At 47.3% G+C, this 26,708-nt stretch overlaps 1 protein-coding gene across 1 annotated transcript in view; it reads right to left on the bottom strand.

The window, feature by feature from the left end:
* Positions 1–14,839: 14,839 nt before the first annotated feature.
* Positions 14,840–26,708, bottom strand: part of LOC144504334 (tetraspanin-33-like) — a 61,119-nt gene continuing 49,250 nt past the window's right edge. The window contains exons 4-8 of the mRNA XM_078229500.1: positions 23,628–23,702; positions 20,923–21,018; positions 18,594–18,722; positions 16,893–17,054; positions 14,840–15,252 (exon numbers count right to left, since the gene is read on the bottom strand). Coding sequence (XP_078085626.1) covers positions 15,187–15,252; positions 16,893–17,054; positions 18,594–18,722; positions 20,923–21,018; positions 23,628–23,702 — 528 coding nt within the window. The 3' untranslated portion in view covers positions 14,840–15,186. The remainder of the gene's footprint in view (positions 15,253–16,892; positions 17,055–18,593; positions 18,723–20,922; positions 21,019–23,627; positions 23,703–26,708) is intronic.

Here is a 26,708-nt window from a genome sequence, read left to right on the forward strand (position 1 = left end):
TGCGTCCTGAGCGCAAGTTGAGAATATGGATTCTATCTTGGTTTCCAGGCTGCGGCGTTTGCTGTAGAGCTGGTGTATGAGGTGGTTGAGGAGGGTGAGAGAGGTGCGACGGCAAAGTCTCTCAGCGTAGTCTGTGTTATTGGTTGACCTGAGTGGGTTCGTGATCTGTAGTTCTTTCGTTATCTTGTCTGCTTTCTTGCATCTTTGTAGAAACTTGACGTCTGTGTCGATATGCGCGATCTTCTTGGAGATCCTCTCCACTTGGAGCTGGCAGTTTGCGGTGTCGATGGTATTTTTTGCTGTTTATTGCCCATCCCTAGTTGCCCTTGAGAAGGTGGTGGTAAACTGCTCTCCTGAATCACAGCAGTCCCTGTGCTGTAGGTACACCCACAGCGTGGTTAGGGAGGGAATTCCAAAATTTTGACCCAGCGACAGTGAAGGAACGGAGATATATTTCATATCAGGATGGTGAGGGACTTGGAAAGGAACCTCCAGGCAGTGGTCCTCCCAGGTGTCTGTTGCTCTTGTCCTTCTAGATGGTAGTGGTCGTAGCTTTGGAAGGGGCGGCACGGTAGCACAGTGGTTAGCACTGCTGCTTCACAGCTCCAGGGTCCCGGGTTCGATTCCCGGCTCGGGTCACTCTCTGTGTGGAGTTTGCACATTCTCCTCGTGTCTGCGTGGGTTTCCTCCGGGTGCTCTGGTTTCCTCCCACAGTCCAAAGATGTGCGGGTTAGGTTGATTGGCCATGCTAAAATTGCCCCTTAGTGTCCTGGGATGCGTAGGTTAAAGGGATTAGTGGGTAAATATCTGGGGGTAGGGCCTGGGTGGGATTGTGGTCGGTGCAGACTCGATGGGCCGAATGGCCTCCTTCTGCACTGTAGGGTTTCTATGTTTCTGTCTAAGGAACCTTGGTGAGTTCCTGCAGTGCATCTTGTAGATGGTACACGCAACTGCTACTGTTTGTCAATGATAGAGGGATTGACTGTTTATGGAAGGGGTAGCAATCAAACGGGCTGCTTTGTCCCGGATGGTGTTGAGTTTCTTGAGTGTTGTTGGAACTGCTCATCCAGGCAAGTGGAGAGTATTCCATCACACTCCTGACTTGTGCCTTGTAGATGGTGGACAGGCTTTGGGGAGACAGTGAGTTACTCACCATGCAATTCCTAGCCTCTGACCTGCTCTTGTAGCTATGGTATTTGTATGGCTAGTCCAGTTCAGTTTCTGGTCAATGGTTATCCCATGTTGATAGCAGGGGATTCAGCGATAGCGACGTTATTGAATGTCAAGGGGCAATGGTTAGATCCAGTCTTGCTGGAGACAGTCATTGCCTGGCACTTGTGTGGCACAAATATTACTTGCCACTTGTTAGCTCGAGCCTGGATATTGTCTGATAAATTGTTTCTTTCATGGTAAATATCATGAAATTATGTAATAACTTTCACATTTTCAGGATGCCCCAAACCACTTTGCAGACGACGTACAGCATGTTCCATGTGAATCACACGGGTCTTGTATCCAGGTAGAAATGCTAAGTAGTATCCTTTGGACTCCCAGTTTAGTTCTCGTTTTAAACCAAATAGATAGTTTAAAGTATAACATATGAACATACAAACATGTGAAGTAGGAGCAGAATTCGGCCATTTGGTCCCCCAAACCTGATCTGTCATTAAGTAAGATCATGGCTGCTCTGTTTGTGTTGAGTTCCACATTCCCCATCTAACCCAATGATTCCCTTGCCTAATAAGAATCTATCTACCTTTGCCTGAAAATTATTCAGTAACCTACCTCCGCCACCTTCTGAGGCAGAGAGATCCAAAGTCACATAATCCTCTGAGAGAAATTCTCCGCATCTCTGTCCTGTAAGGGTGATCCCTAAGTTTTAGAACAGTGCTCCCTAGTTCTGGACACATCCACAAGAGGAAACGCCTTTTCCACATTCACTTTGTCAAGGCCATTCAGGATCTTATATACTTCAATAAAGTCACCCCTCACTCTTCTAAATTCCAGTGGAAACAAACCCAGTCTGTCTAACCTTTCCTCATAAGACAATCCGCTCATTCCAGGTATCAATTTAACCTCCTCTGAACTGCCTCCAATTCTTTGTATCCACAACCTTCTGACTCCAAGGCAAGAGGGCTATAATGGGGCAGCACGGTGGCACGATGGCAGAAGGGCCTCCTTCTGCACTGTAGAGTTTCTGTGATTCTATGATTCTAATGAACCAAATTGTTGCCAACAGAATCACACAGAATACTGTCGAGCAGAAGAGGCCCTTCAGCCCATCAAGTCTGCGCCAACACATGAAATGCCCTGACCTGCCCATCTAATCCCACTTGCCAGCACTTGACCCATAGCCTTGAATGTTCTGGCGCGCCAAGTACTCATCCAGGTACTTTGTAAAGGATGTGAGGCATCCCACCTCCACCACCCTCCCAGGCAGTGCATTCCAGACAGTCACCACCCTCTGGGTAAAAAGGTTTTTCCTCAAATCCCCCCTAAACCTCCCACCCCTCGCTTTTAACTTGTGTCCCCTTGTAACTGACCCTTCAACCTTAAATATTGCAACATTATAATTACATCCCATGCTCATTAAGGCAACTTAAGTTCATTGCATATTTTGTGTCAGGAAAAACTTGTGTGAGGACTTTCAGATTGAAGATAATATTAATATTTGTAGACTGGACCATATAGAAGGTCCTGTCGATAATAGTGTATCAATTCATTCCTTCAGTGAGCGTAGCTTTGTTCCTTTTTGTAAAGAAATGACGATAAACTAAGAGTTTTTTCCCCTTAAAACTGCAGCAATTATCTAGAGGACACATAGTAAAATATATCTCCAGTGCAGAGAGGGATAGACACAATCATTGCAAATTTGCACCATGCAGTTAACAAAATGACTGCACTCCTTTCTCAGGACGTTGCTTCTTCGTACACAGTTTGTCTTTTGCCAATGTTACAATTCCCACAGAAACTGATAACTAAAGAAACAAACAAACTCTCAGTGGTCAATTTAAAGGAGTTGTACGACAGTATGTCAAGTTTTACTGTACCAAATAAACCAAAAGCAGCAATGATTAAACACTATTTTGTAGGCAACTTTTACTCGAATCCACAGAAAAATTCCCTTGTTAATATTAACGTGAGTGAAGTCTTCCTCTACGTTTTTACTTTACTCTGGCCCTTAAGTGGGCAGCACGGTGGCACAGTAGTTCGCACTGCTGCCTCACAGCTCCAGGGACCCGGCCTTGGGTGACTTTGTGGAGTTTTTACATTCTCCCCGTGTCTGCATGGGTTTCCTCCGAGTGCTCCGGTTTCCTCCCACAGTCCAAAGTTGTGCGGGTTAGGTTGACTGGTCATGCTAAATTGCCCCTTAGTGTCCCAAGATGTGTAGGTTACGTAAACGCATGGGGTTAGGAGGGGTGGTGTGTGTGGACCTGGGTAAGATTCTCTGTCAAGAGTCACTGCAGACTCCATGGGCTGACTGGCCTCTTTCTGCAGTGTAGGCATTCTATGAAGTAGATTTTCTATTTTCCTGAAACCAGTCCAAAGTGATTCTTAGTTCTTGATGGCTTGCTTCCCCTCTCTTTTCCTTATCTAGCCGGTTAACATTTAATCCCCAAACTGTTTTTTTTTAACAGCGAAGGTTACCCTGGAGATTCTCCCTCCAAGCCAAAGCTCGGCAAATCGTCCACTTTCATTCTAATCCCCATAAACTCAATCGCTTCAATGCAAGCATGAGCTCCCACCTTGCGTGATGAACCATAGGGACTTGTTGCCTCTATATCTCGGCTCCCTTTCTCTCTGCCTCGGATTCTGGCACTGTCTGTGAGTTCTGTGATATTTTAAGAAAACACCTTGTAAGCCGATCCTACAATGGCTTCCTATGGACCCTCCCCCTCTCAAAGCCCATCACATCGGCAATGTGAATCACATGAGCCTGGTATTCAGGTAGAAATGCCAATTAGCTATCCCTTAGATTCCCAATGCTATTGAAACTAAATAGATAGTTTAAAATATAACAGTTGACAAAACCTCAGTTCTTAACAGCTTCCTGGGACACTGGAGACTGTAAGAGTTTTAACAACACCAGGTTAAAGTCCAACAGGTTTATTTGGTAGCAAATTTGGTAGCATTTGCTACCAAATAAACCTGTTGGACTTTAACCTGGTGTTGTTAAAACTCTTACTGTGTTTACCCCAGTCCAACGCCAGCATCTCCACATTGGAGACTAACAGTCTATCCACCATCAATGACCATGGTCATTGTTTACATACATTGTACCTTCTTCCGAGTAAAATAACCTGCCCCCCCCAAACCCCACCCCCGACCCCTACACCCTTTAATCTTTAACACCCAGCTCCCCTAGACTTGGCATCAACAGAATTCTGAACAGGTCACATGACCCTCTTAATTCTTCCATTTTACCCTAAACCTAGGACACAGTCCCGAAACATAACGATTCTATGAAACTTTGTGTCTGTAACACCAGTGATCCATTCCCCGGCATTAAGTTAATATCTGTGAATCGGCTGAACCTGATTCTGCTCCATAGCCCGGGAGCATCACCTACTGGTCACTCAATGTGTTGCAGCATCAGATCTTGGTCATCATTGACCAGATACAGCTACTGATGAAAAGGTTATTCAGTACTGTTACATAGAAACATTGAAACCAGAAGCAGGAGTAGGCCATTCGGCCCTTCGAACCTGCTCCACCATTCATTTTGATCATGGCTGATCATCAAATTCAATATCCTGATTCCCCCCCTTCCCCCCCATATCCCTTGATTCCTTTAGCCCCAAGAGCTATATCTAATTTCTTCTTGAAATCAGAAAACATTTTGGCCTCAACTACTTTCTGTGGTAGTGAGTTCCACACATTCGCCACCCTCTGGGTGAAGAAATTTCTCCTCACCTCAGTTCTAAAACGTTTACCCCTTATCCTCAAACTATGACCCCTAGTTCTGGACTCCCCCACCATTGGGAACATTCTTTCTGAATCTGCCCTGTCTAACCCTGTTGATTTAAGAGTAGGCCATTCGGCCCATTGAGCTTGCTCCCATTCAATGTGACCATGGCTGATCTTTGACCTCAACACCACTTGCTCAGCCATCCCTATTTCCCTTGGAGTTCAGCATTCTACTGATCTGAGCTTGGATAGGCTCAGCATTGGAGCACCTTCACCTTCTGGGTTAGGTCATTCCAAAGATTCGCAACCTTCCAAGTGAAGAAATTCCTCCTCATAGTACAAACTGGCTGACCCTTTATCCTGAGACTATAATCTCGAGTTCTAGATTCTCCAGCCCGGGTTAAATGCCTCTGAAGTTCTACCCTATCAAGTCCCCCTCAGAATCTTATATTTCAATGAGATAACCTCTCTTTTTTCTGAACTCCGGAGTGTGTGGACCAGGTTATTCAATCTCTCTTCATATGGCAACCCTTTCATCCCAGGAATCAATCTGAAGAACTTTTTGTTTAACTCACTCTTAGGTATGGAGATCAAACAATGCTCCAAGTGTGGCTTCAACAAAGCCTTGTACAGTCGCAGCAAGACTCCCCTAACACTGTACTAAAGGCCAAGATATCATTTGTTTCCTAATTGCTTGCTGTACCTGCATGGAATGTTTTTGTGTTTCTTATAAAAAGGACATTCAAATCCCCTGAACACCAACATTTTAGAACTTTACACTATTTAAAAAATATTGTTTTCTCTATTTTTCCTACTATAGTTAATCATCTCACGATTCCCCACATTATACTCAATCTGTCACCTTCTTGCTTGCATACTTAATGTGTCTCACAAGAACACAGGAGACAGGAGCAGGAGTAGATCATGCAGCCCATCGAACCTGCTCCACCATTCAAAGGTGTCCATGTCTATTTGCAGACTCCTTGGCCGGAGTTTTACTGGCACGCCTGCCCCGATTCTGGCGGCGGGCGAGGCTCGGAGAACGGCATTCTCCGTTAGCCTCAAGCGGGATCGTACAAACCTCGGGCAGACCTGCTGGTAAAATTCCGCCCTTTGTGCCTTCCTTACGGCTTGCTTTGCTACCCAGTTTTGAATCATTAGGACACATCACACTCAGACCGTCTTCATTTAAATCATTAATGTGGATTGTAAATAAATTAAGCCACAGCACTTACGGCATTTCCCCTGTAACAGCTAGGCAACTTGAAAATGACCCTTTTACTCCTTTCTTCTTTCTTAACCGATCCTCTATTCTTGCAACTGCTTTACTCCTAATCCCACGAAACTTTATATTGCACAACAACCTTTATGTGCCACCTTATTGCGGTTAGCACTGCTGCCTCACAGTGCAGGGACCCCGGTTCGATTCCCGGCTTGGGTCACTGCCTGTGAGGAGTCTGCACATTCTCCCCGCGTCTGCGTGGGTTTCCACCGGATGCTCCGATTTCCTCCCACAGTGCTGGTTAGGTGCATTGGCCATGCTAAATTCTCCCTCCGTGTACCCGAACAGGCGCCGGAATGTGGCGATTAGGAGATTTTCACAGTAACTTCATTGCAGTGTTAATGTATGCCTACTTGTGACACTAATAAATAAACTTAAACTTAAGCTTATTGAATGTCTTTTAAAAATCCAAATATACCACACCCACTGGTTCCATCTTTCACCCTGGTAGTTACATTCTCAAAAACATAATATTTGATTCGTCAGGCAAAATTTCCCTTTGCCTATTGTGATTTTTTAAAGTACCCTGACCTCTGAAGCTCCCCACTGCCCTGGTCCTGATCTTGCATCTTTCTCTAGTATCTCTCCAATCTGTCCTCATGCCTTCTCTGAGTTCATCTTGTCCATTAGACCCATTTCTGCTCCCTTGACACTATTCCCACTAAACTGGTGACCACCCAGCATCTAACCTGATCCCTATGTTAGCCAATATTGTTAATGGTTCTCTCTGTTCAGATGCTTTCTCTCCTTCCTTTGCGTCTGCCATCATCACCCCTTTCCTCAAAAATACCCCTAGGCCCCACTGTCCTTCAAACTACTGCCCCATCTCCAACTCGCTTTTCCTTTCCAAAGTCCTTGAACGCATTATCACCTCCAAAATCCATTCCCATCTTTCCTGGAACTCTGTGTTTGAATTCCTCCAATCAGGCTGCCACTCTGCCACCGTAACAAAAACAGCTCTTACCAAATTCACCAATGACGTCCGATATGACAAAAGCAAATGTTCCTCCTTGTATTTTTTGGCTTGTCGGCAGAGTTTGGTGGGTTGACCACACCTACATCACCTTTGGTGGGACTGCAGTCACCTACTTCGTAGAAAATAGGAGCTGGAGTAGGCCATTGTGCCCTTTGAGGCTGCTGCACCATTCAGTCTGAGACTAAACCAGTCTGTTCACAATATTGGTGTCACGTTTGACCCTAAGCTGAGCTTAAACACTCACGTTGACGCCATCACTAAGACCCTATTTTCCACCTCCATAATACTGTAGGACTTTGCCTCAGCTCACCTGGCTCTCAAACCCCCATTCACGCCTTTCCAGATTTGACTAATGTGCTCCAGGTCGGACCTGTCACCTCGGTAAACCTGAGGTCATCCAAAACTCTGCTGCTGCATCTTAACTTGCACAGTGGGTTAGCACTGCGGCCTCACAGCGCCAGGGACCCAGGTTCGACTCCCAGCTTGGGTCACTGTCCGTGTGGAGTCTGCACCTTCTCCCCGTGTCTGCGTGGGTTTCCTCCGCGTGCTCCGGTTTCCTCCCACAGTCGGAAAGACCTGCTGGTTTGGTACATTGACCATGTTAAGTTCTCCCTCAGTGTACCCGAACAGGTGCAGGAGTGTGGCGACTAGGGATTTTCACAGTAACTTCATTGCAGTATTAATGTAAGCCTTACTTGTGACATGAATGAATAAACTTAAGCTGAAGTTCTGTTCCCCGAGCATCCTGTGCTCAGTGTCCGACGTTGGCTCCCAGTCAAACAATGTCTGGATTTTAAAATGCTCCATCCTTGTTTTCAAATTCCACCGTGGCCCCTTCCTGTCCCTGTAACACCCCCCCCCCACCCCCCACCCCACCCCCAATCCCCACCCCCAACCCCCACCCCCACCCCCATCCCGCACCCCTCACCCCCGTCCCACACCCCCCACCTCCGTCCCACACCCTCCACCTCCATCCCACATCCCCCACCTCCATCCCACACCCCCCATCCCCCATCACCAAACCCCACCCCCCATCCCCTCTTCCACCTTCTTCCGTCGGGAAAAAGATACAAAAGTCTGAGGTCACGTACCAACCGACTCAAGAACAGCTTCTTCCCTGCTGCCGTCAGACTTTTGAATGGATCTACCTTGCATTAAGTTGATCTTTCTCTCCACCCTAGCTATGATTGTAACACTACATTCTGCACTCTCTCCTTTCCTTCTCTATGAATGGTATGCTCTGTCTGTGTAGCGCGCAAGAAACAATACTTTTCATTGTATGCTAATACATGTGACAATAATAAATCAAATCAAATCTGAAGACACAGCAATCAAATATCGCAGAACAACAAGTGGAGGAGAAAAAACCAAGCACAATAAATGAATAAATGTTTATTCAATCATTTGGCGAAACATTATTGCATTGTTGTTTGAATACTAGATGCAATCACTTTTTAATATCATGTGACATTAACATATATAAATAATCATAAACAACCATTAATAAATGTGTATTAAAAAAAGTCCTATTAATTCCAGAATTCAAAGTCTTGCCTTTAGCCCTTTCAGGGCTGCAGTTCTGAAATCAAACAAGCTCCAGTGTATTCAGCCTTCTAACACTCAAATAATATTTCTTACATAAAGAACCTTCAGGAAATTATTCCAATGGCTAGTATAGAAAACACGCTATAAATTATTTTGAAAACTGCAACGGAATTTGCAGAACTCAAAGTTAATTAAAAAAATAAATCTTTTCGCATTGAGGAGTTTGAAGTTCAGGGTTGTCTAAGGCTTTAGCCACCCCCCCCCCCCCTTCCCTGCTGTAGCTCTGTAATAGATTGTGTGGCTTCTCACAAGAAACTGCTAATGCGGACCGTCTCGCCCTCTCTGTATCTCCTGGTACAGGTCACTGGTGGAAGTCGCATGTGTCACTCTTTAAGAAGGAGTCTGACCAGTTCTTGAGAGAGGAGGAAGCAGCGGTATATTGGATTGAAGGGGGTGGTGTAGGCACATTGCTTCAGCTGGCTGAGTGATCCACCACTGGGAGGCATGGTCTCCTGGATCACCCACGTGGGATTAGAAAGGAATTTCCCAGCTCTTACTCCCCGAAATTGATCTTTTTTTAAAATCCCCAAGAATGAACGCTGCTATCAGTTGCAGGGGGAGTGCACGAATGCTTTTGATATGGGATATTGCTGAGTGTCATCCATCGCTACTAGAGCTCCCTTTAACCCGCTGTCCCTCAGGTCAGGTTCCGGTGAGGTATCTGCTACCTTAGCTCTGATATTGTAGCGTCTATCTCATTGCCCAATCCGGCTGCAGGAAGCTTCTTCTTCAGTTCCCTGCCCCGAGGCAGGCCCTTTGGCAATTATTCGCCAAACCATTGCAGAGTGCCACATTTTGTACTACGGGTAGGGAGAGGAGGCCTCGAGTCTACCTCAGCCACCAGGGGATTAAACCCTGCGCTGTTGGCACTAACCTGATCCACCTGCTCGCTATCTAACCAACTGAGCTAACAGCCCACCCTCTTTGCAGGCAGCTACGGGATAGAAGTGCACCTTTGGCAGCCATGCCAGAACAGGCGGTAGTGCATTAGCTGCACGTTACATTCTCTACCCCATATTCAGCCTCCCGCAACACTGCGCCCTGGCACAAGTCAATCATTCTCAGAAGAGTAAACCGGGGCAAGAGGGGTGAAATGTTAAAACTGGGGTGAGATAGCTAAGGCACAAACCCTTCACCAAAGCAAAATACCAAACCGGCTCGAAGTCTGAATTGAAAACAGAAAAATATTGAAAATACTCAAGCTGAAATGTTGCCCGGAATTCTCTGGCCGTTCATGCTGGTGGGATTCTGCGGTCCTGCTGCGGTGAACGGAGACTTGGCCGCGTGCCAAATTCTCCGCCCTTGCTTGCAGCGGCGCGGAGGCATGAATGGCCGAAGAATTCTGACCGTTAACTCTGTTTCTCTCCACAGACTCTTTTATTGTGGGAGAAGCAGCTTGTTGGAAAATAGACTGATCTTTTTAAGACAAGACAAAGGATGGCACGGTGACACAGTGGTTAGCACTGCTGCCTCACAGCGCCAGGGACCTGGGTTCAATTCCGGCCTCGGGCCACTGTCTGTGTGGAGTTTGCACTGTCTGTGTGGGTTTCCTCCGGGAGCTCCAGTTTCCTCCCACAGTCCAAAGACTGGTTGGGTGGATTGTCCATGCTAAATTGCCCCTTAGTGTCAGGGGACTACCTAGAGTAAAAGCATGGGGTTATGGGGATAGGGCCCGGGCAGGATCGTGGTTGGTGCAGATTCGATTGGCCAAATGGCTTCCTTCTGCACTGCAGGATTCTAAAGTTTAAAGTTTATTTATTAGTCACAAGTAAGGCTTACATTAACACTGCAATGAAGTTACTGTGAAATTCCCCTAGTCGCCACAGTCCGGCGCCTGTTCAGGTCAATGCACCCTAACCAGTTTTCAGACTGTGGGAGGAAACCGGAGCACCCGGAGGAAACCCACGCAGACACGGGGAGAATGTGCAAACTCCGCACAGACAGTGACCCAAGCCGGGAATCTATGATTCTGTGAAGAAAACAAATTTAGCTGCTGATAACACCAACTGTTTTCGAGCATTAGTGAATGTCCCAGTGATATCCGATTTCACTTGTTCCACATGAACAGACATTTCTTTTGTTCTTTGTATTATTATAGGGAGAGATCGTTCCTGCTTTAAAATGCAGGATTTAGTCCAGCTTTTCCATGAGGCAGAATTAAGAACTGGCTGTGGAAGGGATGTGTTATTTAGCTGAGGTTAAAAAAAATACACATAATGGAAATTGGACATTGCAGAAATTGTCGGGGGTTGATTGGGGCTGCTTCTGTTGAAAAGACATTCTCGAAATGTTGACCCATCTCTCCCTTTCAGACGCTGATTAACCTTTGGTGTATTTTCTGCAGATCACGAGATGCAGGATTCCTGTTCGAATTATCCGGTGGTCACGAATGATCTGCTGGCGACTTGCACCAAGATACACAGAACATACCTTGATTTGTATTAAATTAAATAAGGAACCTGCATTCATTTAGCACCTTTTGTGACCTCAGGATCCCCCAGAGCACTTTACAACCAATGAAATGTAATGCAGGAAACAGGGCAGCCAATGGAACACAAGTGATGATGATCAGATAATCTCTACTTTAGTGATGTTAGTTGAAGGGGGACACCCCTTCAGAATAATGTCACGGGATCATTTACTTCCACCTAAGAGACCAGGGGCCTGGGTTTAATACCTCATTTAAAATACAGCGCCTTTGACAGTGCAGCACTTCCTCCCTACATTTTTTTATTCATTCATGGGACACGGGCGCTGCTGATTGGCCAGCATTTATTGCCCATCCCTAGTTGCCCTTGCAGGGCAATTGAGAGTCAACCACATTGCTGTGGCTCTGGAGTCACATGTCGGCCAGACCAGGTAAGGACGGCAGATTTCCTTCCCTAAAGGACATTAGTGAACCAGACGGGTTTTTCCAACAATGGTTTCATGGTCATCAGTAGATTCTTAATTCCAGATATTTTTATTGAATTCAAATTCCACCATCTGCCATGGCGGGATTCGAACCCAGGTCCCCAGAACATTAGCTGAAGTTCTGGATTGATAATCTAGTGATAATACCACTAGGCCATCACCACTGTCCTGGCAGTGTCAGCCTGGAATTTGGTGTGGGGCTTGAACCGCACGCAACCTTCTGACTCCAAGGCGAGAGTGCTACCCTCGGTGTTTCAGCTGACGTTAGCTGCTCCATGTTGGGCTCAGCACCTCAAAACTGGGGTATGTGGTGGCTCTTAACTGCTCCCTAGCAACGAGTATCTCCATGAACGCTGGCAAATGTATGCATGCAAATGTCCGATGAGGGTGAAGGACAGAGGTCAGAGGTCAAATAACCTGCTGCCATTCACCAAGTGTGCAGGTCTCGTGACGCAGTGGGTAGTGTCGCTGTTCCCCTCAGCCAGAAACTCTGTGATCAAACCCCATCCCAGGACTTGGCCAAGAATGTTGATTATCAATCTGTAAATCCTTCCATCACACACCCAATGGTCGGAGGTAAGCGCAGGAGAGACTCTTCATCAGCCATGTGTTGGAAAGGAAGTTGGGCACACTCGACTATCATAGCTCCAGATTCCAATATGCATGTTGCCATAGCAACCTGAACCGTAACAAAACATAGCCTCATCCTTTAGGAGCAGGGAGGAGGAGGGAGGGGAGGGGGTAGGAGATACGATGGAAAGGGAGAAAATTAGAATAATACCCAGGATGATTCACAGTAAGAGAGGTGTGTGGATGTTGTATGTTTCTGAGGTGCGAACCTCTTTGCTGAGTTTTATAACTATTGCAATGCTGAGAAGGCAGCTGTTCCCTACTCCATGGGTGGGATTCTCCAGCCTTGGCAAAAGGCCGTCGGGAACCCCGATGCCCCGCAGAAAGGGGCATCAGCAACAAATCGGCATTCCCAATGGGCGTCAAGGCCATCAGGATTCACCCAACCCGCGCTGCCGGTTTCTGCCCACACCAGGCACTAGCCTGGTAACTATGTAAACCCGTTAATTGTAAGACAGTTCGCGGGTTTGATGGCCCATTCACCACCGCACCCCCCCCCCCCCCCCCCCCCCCGCCACCCCACCACCGCCAAGCATCCCCTCCAAGCGGGAATGGCACTGAGTGGGCTTTGGTGCCACTAATAACAAGGGCTCCAGTACGCCATGTCCCCACAGGGGGACACCACCATCCCCTGGGGAAAGAGGGGCATCCCCCCCCCACCACACAATGCAGGCATGAAGATGACCAATCCCCTCTCAGCCCTCCTTAGACCCTCCCTCAGTGGGTGGGAGGGTGGGGGGGAGGGGGCTGTCTCCGAGCATGGAGATCGGGGCAGCCTTTAAAAAGTCCGTCCCAATGGCTGAACAGCGGCGACGGCCAACAGGTTCCCTGAAATGACCTCATTATCATCTTTCAAGTGGGTGAATCCCACCTGGCAGACGCTCCCAAATGCCGGGAGAAACTTCCAGTGTCAGCCAGAAACTCCCAGTGCCCAGGAAACTCCCAAATGCCGGGGGAAACTCCCAGTGCCCAGGAAACCCCCAGTGCCAGGGGAAACTCCCAGTGCCCAGGAAACCCCCAGTGCCAGGGGAAACTCCCAGTGCCCAGGAAACTCCCAGTGTCAGGGGAAACTCCCAGTGCCAGCGGGAAACTCCCAGTGCCGGAGGAAACTCCCAGTGCCGGGGGAAACTCCCAGTGCCGGGGGAAACTCCCAGTGCTGGGGGAAACTCCCAGTGCCCAGGAAACTCCCAGTGCCCAGGAAACCCCCAGTGCCCAGGAAACGCCCAGTGCCGGTGGAAACTCCCAGTGCTGGGGGAAACTCCCAGTGCTGGGGGAAACTCCCAGTGCCTGCGGGAAACTCCCAGTGCCCAGGAAACTCTCCGTGCCCAGGAAACTCCCAGTATCAGGGGAAACTCCCAATGCCAGGGGAAACTCCCAGTGCCAGGGGTAACTCCCAGTGCCCAGGAAACTCTCAATGCCCAGGAAACTCCCAGTATCAGGGGAAACCCCCAGTGTCAGAGGAAACGCCCAGTGCCCAGGAAACTCCCAGAGCCCAGGAAACTCCCAGTGCCAGCTGGAAACTCCCAGTGCCAGCTGGAAACTCCCAGTGCCAGGGGAAACTCCCAGTGCCCAGGAAACTCCCAGTGCTGGGGAAACTCCCAGTGCCTGGGGAAACTCCCAGTGCCAGAGGAAACTCCCAGTGCCCAGGAAACTCTCAGTGCCCAGGAAACTCCCAGTGCCAGGGGAAACTCCCAGTACCAGGGGAAACTCCCAGTGCTGGGGAAACTCCTAGTGTCAGGGGAAACTCCCAGTGCCCAGGAAACTCCCAGTGCTGGGGAAACTCCCAGTGTCAGGGGAAACTCCCAGTGCCAGGGGAAACTCCCAGTGCCGGGGGAAACTCCCAGTGCCAGGGGAAACTCCCAGTGCCAGGGGAAACTCCCAGTGCCGGGGGAAACTCCCAGTGCCGGGGGAAACTCCCAGTGCAGGGGAAACTCTCCTGTTTTCCCACCAGTGTTGGCACTTAGCCTGAAAATGGGAGATTTCCACCTCCTATCTTCCTGAACAGCATCAGGTGAATTGCGCTGTTAATTTAGTCTGGTAAATATATTGGTTTTTTACAAGTGTTTCTGTGACACAAAATCACGCTGGAAATGTTCAAACTGCTATCAGTATTATGTGGCCTTGCGCGATCACTCAATCCATTCCCCGTGAAACGACTAATTAAACACTGGCAGAGGGGAGGGGGAATGGGGACACTGAGGGGAGGGGGAATGGGGAGACTGACTGAGGGGAAGGGAAATGGGGACACTGGGTGGAGGGGAAATGGGGACATTGAGGGGAGGGGAAATGGGGACATTGAGGGGAGGGGAATGGGGACACTGAGGGGAGGGGGAATGGGGACATTGAGGGGAGGGGAATGGGGAGACTGACTGAGGGAAGGAGGAATGGGGACACTGGCTGAGGGGAGGGGGAATGGGGACACTGGCTGAGGGGAGGGGAAAGGGGACACTGACTGAGGGGAGGGGGAATGGGGACACTGGCTGAGGGGAGGGGGAATGGGGAGACTGGCTGAGGGGAGAGGGAATGGGGAGACTGGCTGAGGGGAGAGGGAATGGGGAGACTGGCTGAGGGGAGGGGGAATGGGGACACCGACTAAGGATGCCGCTGAGAGTTGTGGTCCCCGTGACCCTCAGTATCTCTCACATGGGCTACATTATTTGCTCTCTTCAACTCTGAACCCTGAGGGTGAAAGGTGAGGAGTGAGACTGATGATGCGCCATCCTCAAAAAGAATAGTATCTGTGGTATGTTTCTCAAACAAAAAGTCTTGAATGCTCTTTCTTCCACGTTTCTTTGCTTCTTTGTTTCTTGGCTAAGACTCTCGGTGAATCTCACTGCCTTTGGTTTGTTCCTTGTTGACAAAGGCCCTGCCATTATATTGACTTAATTTCCTCTTTGATCTGTCCAATCAGCATGTGCGACAGTACAATTCCTCCAATCTACAATGACAGATGAGAGAAATGTTTACTTTCCGAAAACAGACAATACCAACAACTGCACAACTTCGTGCATTTAATCCCAGCCTCCTACATGCACTCTCATTGTAATTCACTCAATGTTCTGAATGGCAGCCTTAGACTTGTAAACACTTTCTTTTAATGGTAAATATGGGTCACCTCATAATGGCATCAATATCCATTAATGGCAGCTTGCAGCCGCCACCTTGCTGTCCTTGTTGAGTCACTGAACCTCACTCTGCTGGGGAGGGGGTCCTGGGGCTTCAGGAGTTTCCTGTGGCTTTGACAGTTTGTTCATGTTTCTGGAGTTTTGGGGCGGGGCGGGGGGTGAGAGCTTCCTGGTGGTGTGAGGGATTCCCAGAGCTGTGGCTTGATAGTTTTTTTGAGGTTTGGGCCTTTATTAGGGCTTTGGGCATTGCCTTGTGGTTCTGGAGTTTCCTGCGAAGTTTGGGAGTTTCCGGGAGATTCAGTATTATTTGTGGGGGCAGGGGGGAGGGGACTATTTAGTAGGGGCATGGGAGTTTCCTGCAGAGTTTGATAGTTTCCTAGTGATTCCGCAGTTTCCTGGGAGTTGGAGAGTTTCCTGATCGTTTGGGGGTTTCATGGGAATTTTGAGGCATCCTGGGAAAGGGTTTTTGAGTTTCCTGATGGCTCGGGGGTTTTGTAGGGGTTTGGGTTTAAGTAAAAAGTAAAGTATAGTTTATTTATTAGTCACAAGTAAGGCTTACATTAACACTGCAATGAAGTTACTGTGAAATTCCCCTAGTTGCCACACTCCGGCGCCTGTTCGGATCAATGTACCTAACCAGCACGTCTTTCAGATTGTGGGAGGAAACCGGAGCACCCAGACGAAACCCAAGCAGACACAGGGAGAACATACAGACTCCGCACAGACAGTGACCCAAGCCGGGAATTGAACCCGGGGCCCTAGAGCTGTGAAGCAGCAGTACTAACCACTGCGATACCATGCCTCCCACCACTGTGCCACTGTGCCGTTTTGTGAACTTCCTAGGGGTTAGGAAGTTTCCTGATAGTTTGGCAGTTCCCTGTGATGGTTTAGGAATTTCCTGCATTTGGGAGTTTACTGATTTGGGATTTTCCTGGGGATTTGGGAGTTTACTGATTGGGATTTTCCTTAGGGTTTGGGGGTTTACTGATTGGGATTTTCCTAGGGGTTTCAGAGTTTGCCGTGATGGTTTGGGAATTTCCTGGGGGTTCGGGAATTTCTTGGGAGCTTGGGAATTTCCTAATGGTCTGGGAGTTTCCTGGGCGTTTCAGAGTTCCCTGTGATAGTTTGGAAATTTCCTGCGGGTTTGCGAGTTTCTTGGGGTTTTGGGAAATCCACAATGAGCTTGAGTTTACATTCCCCAATATGGTTCTAGCTGCTGCATAAACAAATCTCTTGTTACCCACTCCCAGTTACCCCCCAGTATTGCCCCCCACCCCCCCGCAAAAACAGCTGCCAAACCCATTCCCAGTAAGAATATATATATATATATCACTATTTAACCTATAGGAGTTGTGGTTTCGGTATAGACAGAGAATACTGACACAGTCAGATTGATACACACAGACACATGTACCTATATATGTGTGGGCTGATCCACACAAAGGCTACCTACCTGTGGCAGTGCCAACCCAAGGACAACGCCCCCCACCAGCAGCAGATGACTCTCTATCCAGATCGCTGCTTTGTCTGCACAGCCCGCCGGGTGCAAGAATTTCGAGGCCTCCAGTTGGTTTAGGGATTGCTTCCCAAACCCACACATTGTGTTGATCACCGTCTGGAGGCAGGGGTAGAGAAGCAGAAACAAATAAAACATCACAGATTGAGTGAGATGGACATTGCCACAGCGCTGTGCCTGTGGGGTATGACATACATTCGCAATATGGGTCAGATGTCCACCGCTCATTACTAATCCAGAGGCTTTTTTCATTGATTTGTGGGACATGGGCGTTGCCCATTCCTAATTGCCCTGAAGAGGCAGTTCAGAGTCAACCACATTGCTGTGGCTCTGTAGTCACATGTAGGCCAGACCGGGTGAGGATGGCAGATTTCCTTCCCTAAAGGACATTAGTGAACCAGATGGGTTTTTCTGACAATTGATAATGGTTTCATGGTCATCAATAGATTCTTAATTCCAGTTTTTTTTAATTGAATTCAAATTCCATCATCTGCCATGGCGGAATTCGTACCCGGGTCCCTAGAAATCATAGAAACCCTACAGTGCAGAAGGAGGCCATTCGGCCCATCGAGTCTGCACCGACCACAATCCCACCCAGGCCCTACCCCCACATATTTACCCGCTAATCCCTCTAACCTACGCATCTCAGGGGCAATTTTAACCTGGCCAATCAACCTAACCCGCACATCTTTGGACTGTGGGAGGAAACCGGAGCACCCGGAGGAAACCCACGCAAACACGAGGAGAATGTGCAAACTCCACACAGACAGTGACCCGAGCCGGGAATCGAACCCGGGACCCTGGAGCTGTGAAGCAGCAGTGCTAACCACTGTGCTACCGTGCCGCCCCTAACATTAGCAGAGTTTCTGGATTAATAGTCTAGCGATAATACCACTAGGCCATCGCCTCCCCTCCAGAGTACTCCTGAGCAGGTAACGACCATGAAATTGGAGCTGATTTTGCGTCCATATTTCAAGTCACCAGGCACTTACTTTGGTGAATTTCAGGCAAGTCGCGAAATTAAATGTTTATTTGATCCGGGTGCTTAATGCCCATATCAAGTTCAAGGTGGCACAGTGGTCAGCACTGCTGCCTCACAGCGCCAGGGACCCAGGTTCGATTCCCGGCTTGGGTCACTGTCTGTGCAGAGTCTGCACGTTCTCCTCGTGTCTGCGTGGGTTTCCTCCCACAGTCCGAAAGACGTGCTGGTTAGGGTGCATTGGCCATGCTAAATTCTCCCTCAGTGTTACCCGAACAGGCGCCGGAGTGTGGCGACTAGGGGATTTTCTCACGAATTTCATTGCAGTGTTAATGTAAGCCTACTTGTGACACTAATAATAAATAATACATAAATAAATAATAAATAAATGAAGTCCGGTATAAAAGCAAAATACTGCGGATGCTGGAAATCTGAAATAAAAACAGAAAACGCTGGAAATACTCAGTAGTTGGCAGCTCCTGTGGAGAGAGTTAACTTTGAACTTCGTTCAGAGGAAGTTCTCTAAATTCACAAACAACAGCTGAGGTGTTGCAGGCCGTCAGCACCGAAAGAATCGTGCCCTAGCAACCCTGGGTACCCTTAGAAGAGATGAATAGTTTGTTATTTTTTTTAAATCGCAGTTTTGTGAAACAGCTTACCTCGCCGGGTATCAGGGTACAGCAGGAGTAAGGCACACCACAGCGCTCAGGGCTGGGATTGTTAGGGGTACAGTTGAAATACATGTTCTTTGACCAATCTTTGTAATTGTTCCATCCACAGCACTGAAACTACATGAAGGTAAAGGAAGAAAATCTTTTACAAGCTGTACATTTCATTCCAATCATCATTAACTACTACATAAAATCTTGTGTGTCTATGTTGTTTTTATACAGACATATCAAATATATATTATAAAAATATATAGTCGCTTGGTAATACAGAACTTGAGTTTTGATGCAAAAGGAGACATGTTGTCAAAGCTTTTCATCTTGCACTCATCAGGACAAATTCTCAGGAATACCAAATCTTAAAAGGAACAACACTTTATACTGCATAAGAGGAGGGTGCTGATTGGTTGACAAACACACTCTGATTGGTAGACATGTTGTCATGGAGAATGCACCAGGGAACAGTTAACTGCCAAGCTTTTTGGTTAAATTCAAAGCAGGCAATTTGTCTCTGATTGGGCATGGTGTTGCCGTGGGGAATATGTCTGTCCTCTCAGCTATTGTTTTGGTGAAAAGGACGCGATGCATGGGCATGTTCTTCCTGTTTGCAAAGGACAGGGCCCTGTGTATGAATATAAGCAGCTTCGAGCACTTATAAGTGAGCTACACTGCAAACCTGAATGATAATCTTAAATTGGCTGTTAGTGTAATTCATAGCACAATTGGGATTGCTTAGTCAATGTGGTTTAATTGTGGGTTCACATCCAATGTTGGACACTTTTGAGCTTTGCAAACATGGGCTGGTTGAGTACAGTCTGTACTTTGTCTGTTGCAAACATGCTGAAGGGACGTGCTGTTTGATATGATCGATTAAAGTTAAAGTTTATTTATTGGTCACAAGTAGGCTTACATTAACACTCCAATGAAATTACTGTGAAAATCCCCTAGTTGCCACACTCCAGTGCCTGGTCGGATACACTGAGGGAGAATTTAGCATTGCCAATGCACCTAACCAGCACGTCTTTCAGACTGTGGGAGGAAACTGGAGCACCCGGAGGAAACCCACGCAGACGCGGGGAGAATGTGCGGACTCCGCACAGACAGTGACCCAAGCGGGGAATTGAACCTGGGTGCCTGGCGCTGTGAGGCAGTAGTGCTAACCATTCTGCCATCGTGCCACCCCTAGTTGTTGGGATGTATGGCTTACATACCTGGCATTACACTGGCACTGAAATTCAGATACCACATTAGCACTATTCCTGACCAGGATAAAGATGACTGGGCAATTGCCCTGTCAATCAATACTGTAAAGGACTGGGATTGGTCTATGGACATCATTTTAAAATGGAGGCATTAGACTGGACAACTACAGAGCTATCGTGACTTGGTGCAAGTTAGGAGCAGCAGAGCTTTGGATGAATTCAAGATTATGGACAATATTTAGTACAGTATTGGTCAGATGGTCATAGTGCACACTCTGCCCAGTATCAGCTGGGATTCCAGGCCATGAGGAGCCCAGGGATAAATTAGACTGAATTGTTATGGGGTCAGGAGAGGGGGCCACCATTATAATAAATAAAAGCAAATTACTGCGGATGCTGGAATCTGAAACCAAAAGAGAAAATGCTGGAAAATCTCAGCAGGTCTGGCAGCATCTGTAAGGAGGGAAAAGAGCTGACGTTTCGAGTCCAGATGATCCTTTGTCAAAGCCCACCATGGGGGCGGGGTGGGGGGTGGGGGGGGGGGTGGGGGGCTCATCATTGTTCCATCTGTCCCAATCCCCACCAACAGATCAACTTTGATCCATGAGGCTGATCACTCTCCTCAATATTGCAGACTGCCTCCGGGGCCCAGCTTTCCACTCACAGCCCACCATTTCAATGCTGATGAGACCCACCCCTCCAAATGACTCCCCCCCCCCCCCCCCCCCCCCCCCCCGCCCCCGCACCCCCCACCGGCGCCAGTGAGCAATGGGCAGTCTCTGATGTGGTACCCATGGCCTGCACAGGGTCAAAATCTCCAACACCCTGACCTCAAAGGAAGAGAGAAATGGAATTCTGGCGTGGGACTCGAACCTGGAGCTACTTATTCTGTTTCCCATCCCGATAAATTAATACACGGCGGAATAGTTTGAGGTTCGGGATCAATGGTTGTGATTTTAGGTTATTTTCGATCCCTGCTTTTCATACGGGGAGCCTGTGGCCTACAGTTGGAAATCAATCGGAGGGGGGGGGACGGGTGTGGTCTTGATAAAAATACAGCACAGACTAAAATGTACAGACCGTCAATGCTGCAACCTCACTGTGAACAGTGCAATTACCTCTCTCTGAATATAGTCGATCAGATTCTGCAGGTCAATGTCATTTCTGTAATGCACAATGGCTTTCTTCATAAATTTACTCACCGTCTCTTCGGCCTACATAGAGAATAAAAGATCAAAGTGATTGATGTCAGAAATGAAGGTAAATTAGTGTGCTAACGGCTTACATAGAAGTCTCTGTATTAAAAATCGAATTGTCAACAGAAAGGTCACTGGTTCTGAAGGTTCAGTGTTGATGTGTATTTGAATTAAGAAGCAGCACCGCCAGTTATTTCTGCTCCAGCTTCGTCAGTGGTTCCACTAACTGGGGTTTTTTTTGCAGCCTTGGTGCTAAATGTCAAGTAGCAGTTTGTAGGTGTCACCCTGATTCAGTGGGAAACACCCTCTCCTTCGAATCAGAAGGCTGTGGCTTCAAGTAAATGGAGTTGAAATCAACCATGATTGAATGGTGGAGTGGACTCGATGGGCCGAATGGCCTTACTTCCGCTCCTATGTCTTATGGTCTTATGGTCTTAAGTCCCAGACCAGAGGCTAAAGCACATAATGTGAGCAGGCACGTCAGTGCGGTATTGTGAGAGTGCTGCCCTGTCAGAGGCGCAGTCTTTCAGATAAACGGAGGCCTCGTCTGCCCACTCAGGTTATGTAAAAGATGCCACGGTGCTATTTTGAAGAGTAGGAGAGTTCAACAGGAACAGCAATCACGGAATCACAGAATACTACAGTGTAGAAGAGGCCCTTCAGCCCATCGAGTCTGCACTGAAATGCCCTGACCTGCCCACCTAATCCCACTTGCCAGCACTTGGCCCATAGCCCTGAATGTTCTGGCGCGCCAAGTATTCATCCAGGTACTTTGTAAAGGATGTGAGGCATCCCGCCTCCACCACCCTCCCAGGCAGCGCATTCCAAGCCGCCACCACCCTCTGGGTAAACATTTTTCCTCAAATCCCCCCCTAAACCTCCCACCCCTCACTTTTAACTTGTGTCCCCTCATAACTGACCCTTCAACTAAGGGCAACAGCTGCTCCCTATCCACCCTGTCCATGCCCCTCATAATATTGAACACCTCAATCCGTTCGCCCCTCAGTCTTCTCTGCTGTAGAGAAAACAACCCAAGCCTATCTAACCTCTCTTTATAACTTAAATGTTCCATCCCAGGCAACATCCTGGTGAATCTCCTCTGCACTAGAACTGCACATGGTACTCCAGCTGTGGCCTCATCAAAGTTCTATACAACTCCGACATGACCTCTCTGTCTTTGTAATCTATACCCTGATTGATAAAGCCGAGTGTGCCATATGCCTTTTTCACCTCCCTATTAACCTACCGTTCCGCCTTCAGAGATCTATGGACAAACACGCCAAGGTCTCTTTGTTCTTTGTAACTTCCCAGTGTCAGACCTTTCATATTATGCTTCCTTGTCATATTATTCCTTCCAAAGTGCATCACCTCACACTTATCAGGGTTAAATTCCATCTGCCACTTATGTGTCACAATGTCTCACAAATGTCACAATCCAGCACATTTAATCCTCCATATCCACCTCACCAGCTAGGAAAATATTTTTGATCATCGGATTTCTCCTGCGGGGCATCAGCAGGACCTCCCCACCCCACTCCCCCTCCCTGTTCTTCTTTGAATTGAGCCATTAGATCTTAGGATGAGACATTAAGCCATTGTCTACTTGTTCTGATGGTTCAAATAGACACCAGTGGGGAACGTGCTATGTGTGTGTGTGTGTGTGTGTGTGGGGGGGGGGGGGGGGGGGGTGGCGGTCGCCTTTGGTGGGACCGGAAGATCCTGTTGGCAGGAAAGGCTGGAAAATACAGCCCCTTGAATCTTCCAACTCTGAAGTAGGTGCTGAACTAAAGGGAAAATAAAACAAACCAGGTCCCTATAAGATCAAAGCTTTCCTTAAATGTTGATTAGTCTGATCACCATATAACTCTTTACATAGATTCAAATGACATAGAATATACAGCACAGGAACAGGGCTCAAATGGACAATGCCAGCGTCCATGTCTCACATGAACCTCCACCCACTTTGCTTCAGCTAACCCCACCAACATATCCTTCCCCTCCTTTCTCTGATGTTCTTATCCAGCTTCCTCTTAAATACATCTAAAACTATTCAACTCAACTGCTTGCTGTGATATTAAGTTCCAGGTTCCAACCACTCTCCAGATAGGAAAATCTCTTCAGCATTCTCTGTTGAATGTATTAATAACTATCTCACATTCATGACCCCAATCATGGGCTCCCCCCAAGTGAAAACATCTCTACATCTACCCTATCAAACACCTTTATCATGTTAAAAACTCCAATCGTGTCACCCCCCCCCCCGCCTTCTCTCTTCTATGGAAAAGAGCCCCAATCTCTGCATTCTTTCATCGGTTTATAGACGGCAAAGGGATCAGGAAGGGCATCAATGTTTGTTAAAAGCTTAATGTTAGGTATGAAGAAAACAAGGAGGTGAGACATCTTTATCAGATGTGGGCAGGGACAGAACAGTGGAGGGGGGAGATTCTTTATGTGTCTCAGTGGAGAAGTGAGACTGTATAATACAGTGCTATGGAACTCACTGAGACCTCAGGGAATCTTTGACTACCCTTAGAACGAGTTACCCCTGGATTTGGGGGTGGACGCACTGCTTTCATGTTCCAAGAGGGAACTTCCAACCTAGAACAGTGTGTCCACCCTAAAATTACCTTATCAGAATAGACAAATCCCAGGACTCCAACCGCCAACTGTACCAAGAAGAGGATGGTCAGGCTCACCGAAAACTGCAAAGAAAATTGACAAAGCCATGTTTGCAACAGAGCAATTGAAGTAGTGCCGACTAGTGTTAGTATTGACTTATTAATCTGTTAGGTGTCCTCATACACCAACATTTTCACAGCTAACGAGAGTCCTTGTGGAGAAATGTAGAACTGGCTCAGAAAATTATGCTACATTTTTAAAAAATTCATTCATGGGACATGGGCGTCGCTGGCTGGCCAGCATTTATTGCCCATCCCTAGTTGCCCTTGGAGGGCAGTTGCAAGTCAAGCACATTGTTGTGGGTCTGGAGTCACATGTGGGCCAGACCCAATAAGGACAGCAGATTTCCTTCCCTAAAGGACATTAGTGAACCAGATGGGTTTTTCTGACAATTGACAGTGGTTTCATGGTCATCAGTAGATTCATAATTCCAGATTTTTTTTATTAAATTCAAATTCCACCGTTTGCCATGGTGGGATTCGAACCTGGGCTCCCAGAACATTAGCTGAGTTTCTGGATTAATAGTCTAGTGATAACACCACTAAGCCATTGCCCCCCCATGCAATGAAGTAGACAACTGTGGGATTGTAAATGGTCACGCATTTTTGGTATGTTTCTGAAGGGTGGCATGGTAGCGTAGTGGTTAGCACTGCTGCACCTCAGCGCCAGTGACCTGATTCGATTCCCAGCTTGGGTCACTGTCTGTGCAGAGTCTGCATGTTCTCCCTATGTCTGTGTAGGTTTCCTCCGGGTGCTCCGGTTTCCTCCCGCAGTCTGAAAGATGTGCTGGTTAGGTGCATTGGCCGTGCTAAATTCTCCCTCAGTGTATCTGAACAGGAGCCAGAGTATGGCGACCAGGGGATTTTCACAGTAACTTAATTGCAGTGTTAACGTAAGCCTACTTGTGACACTAATAAATAAACTTAAAAAAGAGGGTAACCTTCATTGTGCATTGTAACATTGGCCTGAAATCTTGCCTTTCAGTTTGCTGACACTGTAGGCTTGGAAAAGATCATAACTATTGATCTGCAAAATATGCTTGGTGAGATTAATGCCAAAATCAATGCCTCCTTGTGTCGATGTGGCATTATTCTATCAGCGCTGATGGTGCTGGAGGGCTTCATTGTACCAACAAAGCACTCAAACTGCACACTGCCATTGCAGTCTGTGAAGAAACATGATTGGAGATGACCACTCTGAGGAAGAGATAAGAAGCTTCACTTGAAGTACAAGCTTAAGGAACCTTGTGAGCTGGGAACGTGGCAGAAGTAAGGCAGAATGCTGCATTATACCTATCAAATTGAGGGATACAAGATGATAAAAGGTAAAGGTGGAGCAGATGCTTCCTCTTGTGGGACATTCTAGAATGAGAGGTCATAGTCTTAGGATAAGAGGTAGTAAATTTAAAACAGAGTTGAGAAGAAACTACATCTCCCAGAGGGTTGTGAATCTGTGTAATTCGCTACCCCAAAGAGCGGTGGATGCTGGGACAGTGAGTAAATTTACGGAGGAGTTAGGCAGATTTTTAATTGGTGATGGGTTGTAGGGCTATGGGGAGAAGGCAGGGAAATGGGGATGAGGAGCATATCAGCCATGGTCGAATGGCGGAGCAAACTCGATGGGCCGAATGGCCTAATTCTGCTCCAAAATCTTATGAACATATGGGGAAAATCTCAATCCCAAATTCTAACATCATTGATGACTTTTCCGGTTATGGAGATTCCTGGGAATAATAATTGGTCAGCTTCTTTTTGTGTCTCAGTCGCGAAGGGGAATAAAGAAAGAACAAAAGGGTGGAAGGGCAACCTAGGGAACCTTGGAAAAGGAGATACTTTATTTGAACAGTAAAGGTTACAGGGAAAAGGTTGCCATGAGAAGAAAGCATTCCTTTTATTACCACACACATCTCCTCAATGTGCAAGACACAGAAAAAATGCCTACGTGTGGCAGAGAATGTTACGTGCTTGTGGATTTTAGCAACGACTGAGAGGTGGCAATGGTGTAGTGGTAATACCACTGAGGCCTGGATTAATGCTCTGGGGACATGGGTTCAAATCCCAGCATGGCAGCTGGTGGAACTTCAATTGAGTTAATTGACCTGGAATATAAAGCTTGTCTCAGTTAGGCAAACATGAAATGATCACTAATCCCCCTTTAGGGAAGGAAATCTGCCTTTCTTACCTGCTATGGCCTACATGTGACTCCAGACTCTTAACTGCCCTCTGAAATGGCCGAGCAAGCCACTCAGTTCAAGGGGCAATTATGGGATGGGCAAAAAATGCTGGTCTTGCCAATGATGCCCACCTCCCATGAAAGAATTAGCAAAAGACTAATCACCAAATCAGTAAATTGTGCCCGTATAGTAGACCAGGAGTAAACCAAATCAAAGCAAGGTGCACTCTTGACCAGAATGGTAGGTGGCTTACTCTCAGGCTCATTCTAACTTTGTGGCTCTTCTATTAGGGGTCACCCTTTTCACATTCAGCCAGTGAAGTACTTTAGAAATATAGGCACAGTGATAATGTCAGAAACGTGGCAGCCATTTTGAATACAGGATCCTACAAATAGCAAAATGACAAACACTAAATAATCTGTTTTGTTTTGTGATGATGATTGAGGGGTAAATATTGGCCAGGACACCGGGGATAAGCCCCCTGTTCTTCATTGAAATTGTGCCATGGAATTTGTCACATCCACTGTGAAGCCAAATGAGGTCTTGGTTAACATCTCATCTGGAAGAAGGCCCCTCTAAGACTGTAGTGCTGGAGTTGCAGCTTTGATCGTTTGGTGCTCAAGCACTTTGGTAGATGTGCTTAAAATGATAAAAGATGGGACATGGTAGATAGAAGCAGTCTGTTTCCAGTGGTCAAGGAATCATTGCCTCTGTACCGCACTGGAGTGGCAGCCTGGACACAATATGTGTGCAAAACTCAGAATGGGATTGAATCTTCAACAAACTGACACCTTGGATAAAATGCTTTGTTACTATTTAGCTGCTATCGGTAAGGTTTCCCTTTAGTTGCTATACA

This window comes from Mustelus asterias, chromosome 15, assembly GCF_964213995.1.
Source record: "Mustelus asterias chromosome 15, sMusAst1.hap1.1, whole genome shotgun sequence".
NCBI classification, from domain to species: Eukaryota; Metazoa; Chordata; class Chondrichthyes; order Carcharhiniformes; family Triakidae; genus Mustelus; species Mustelus asterias.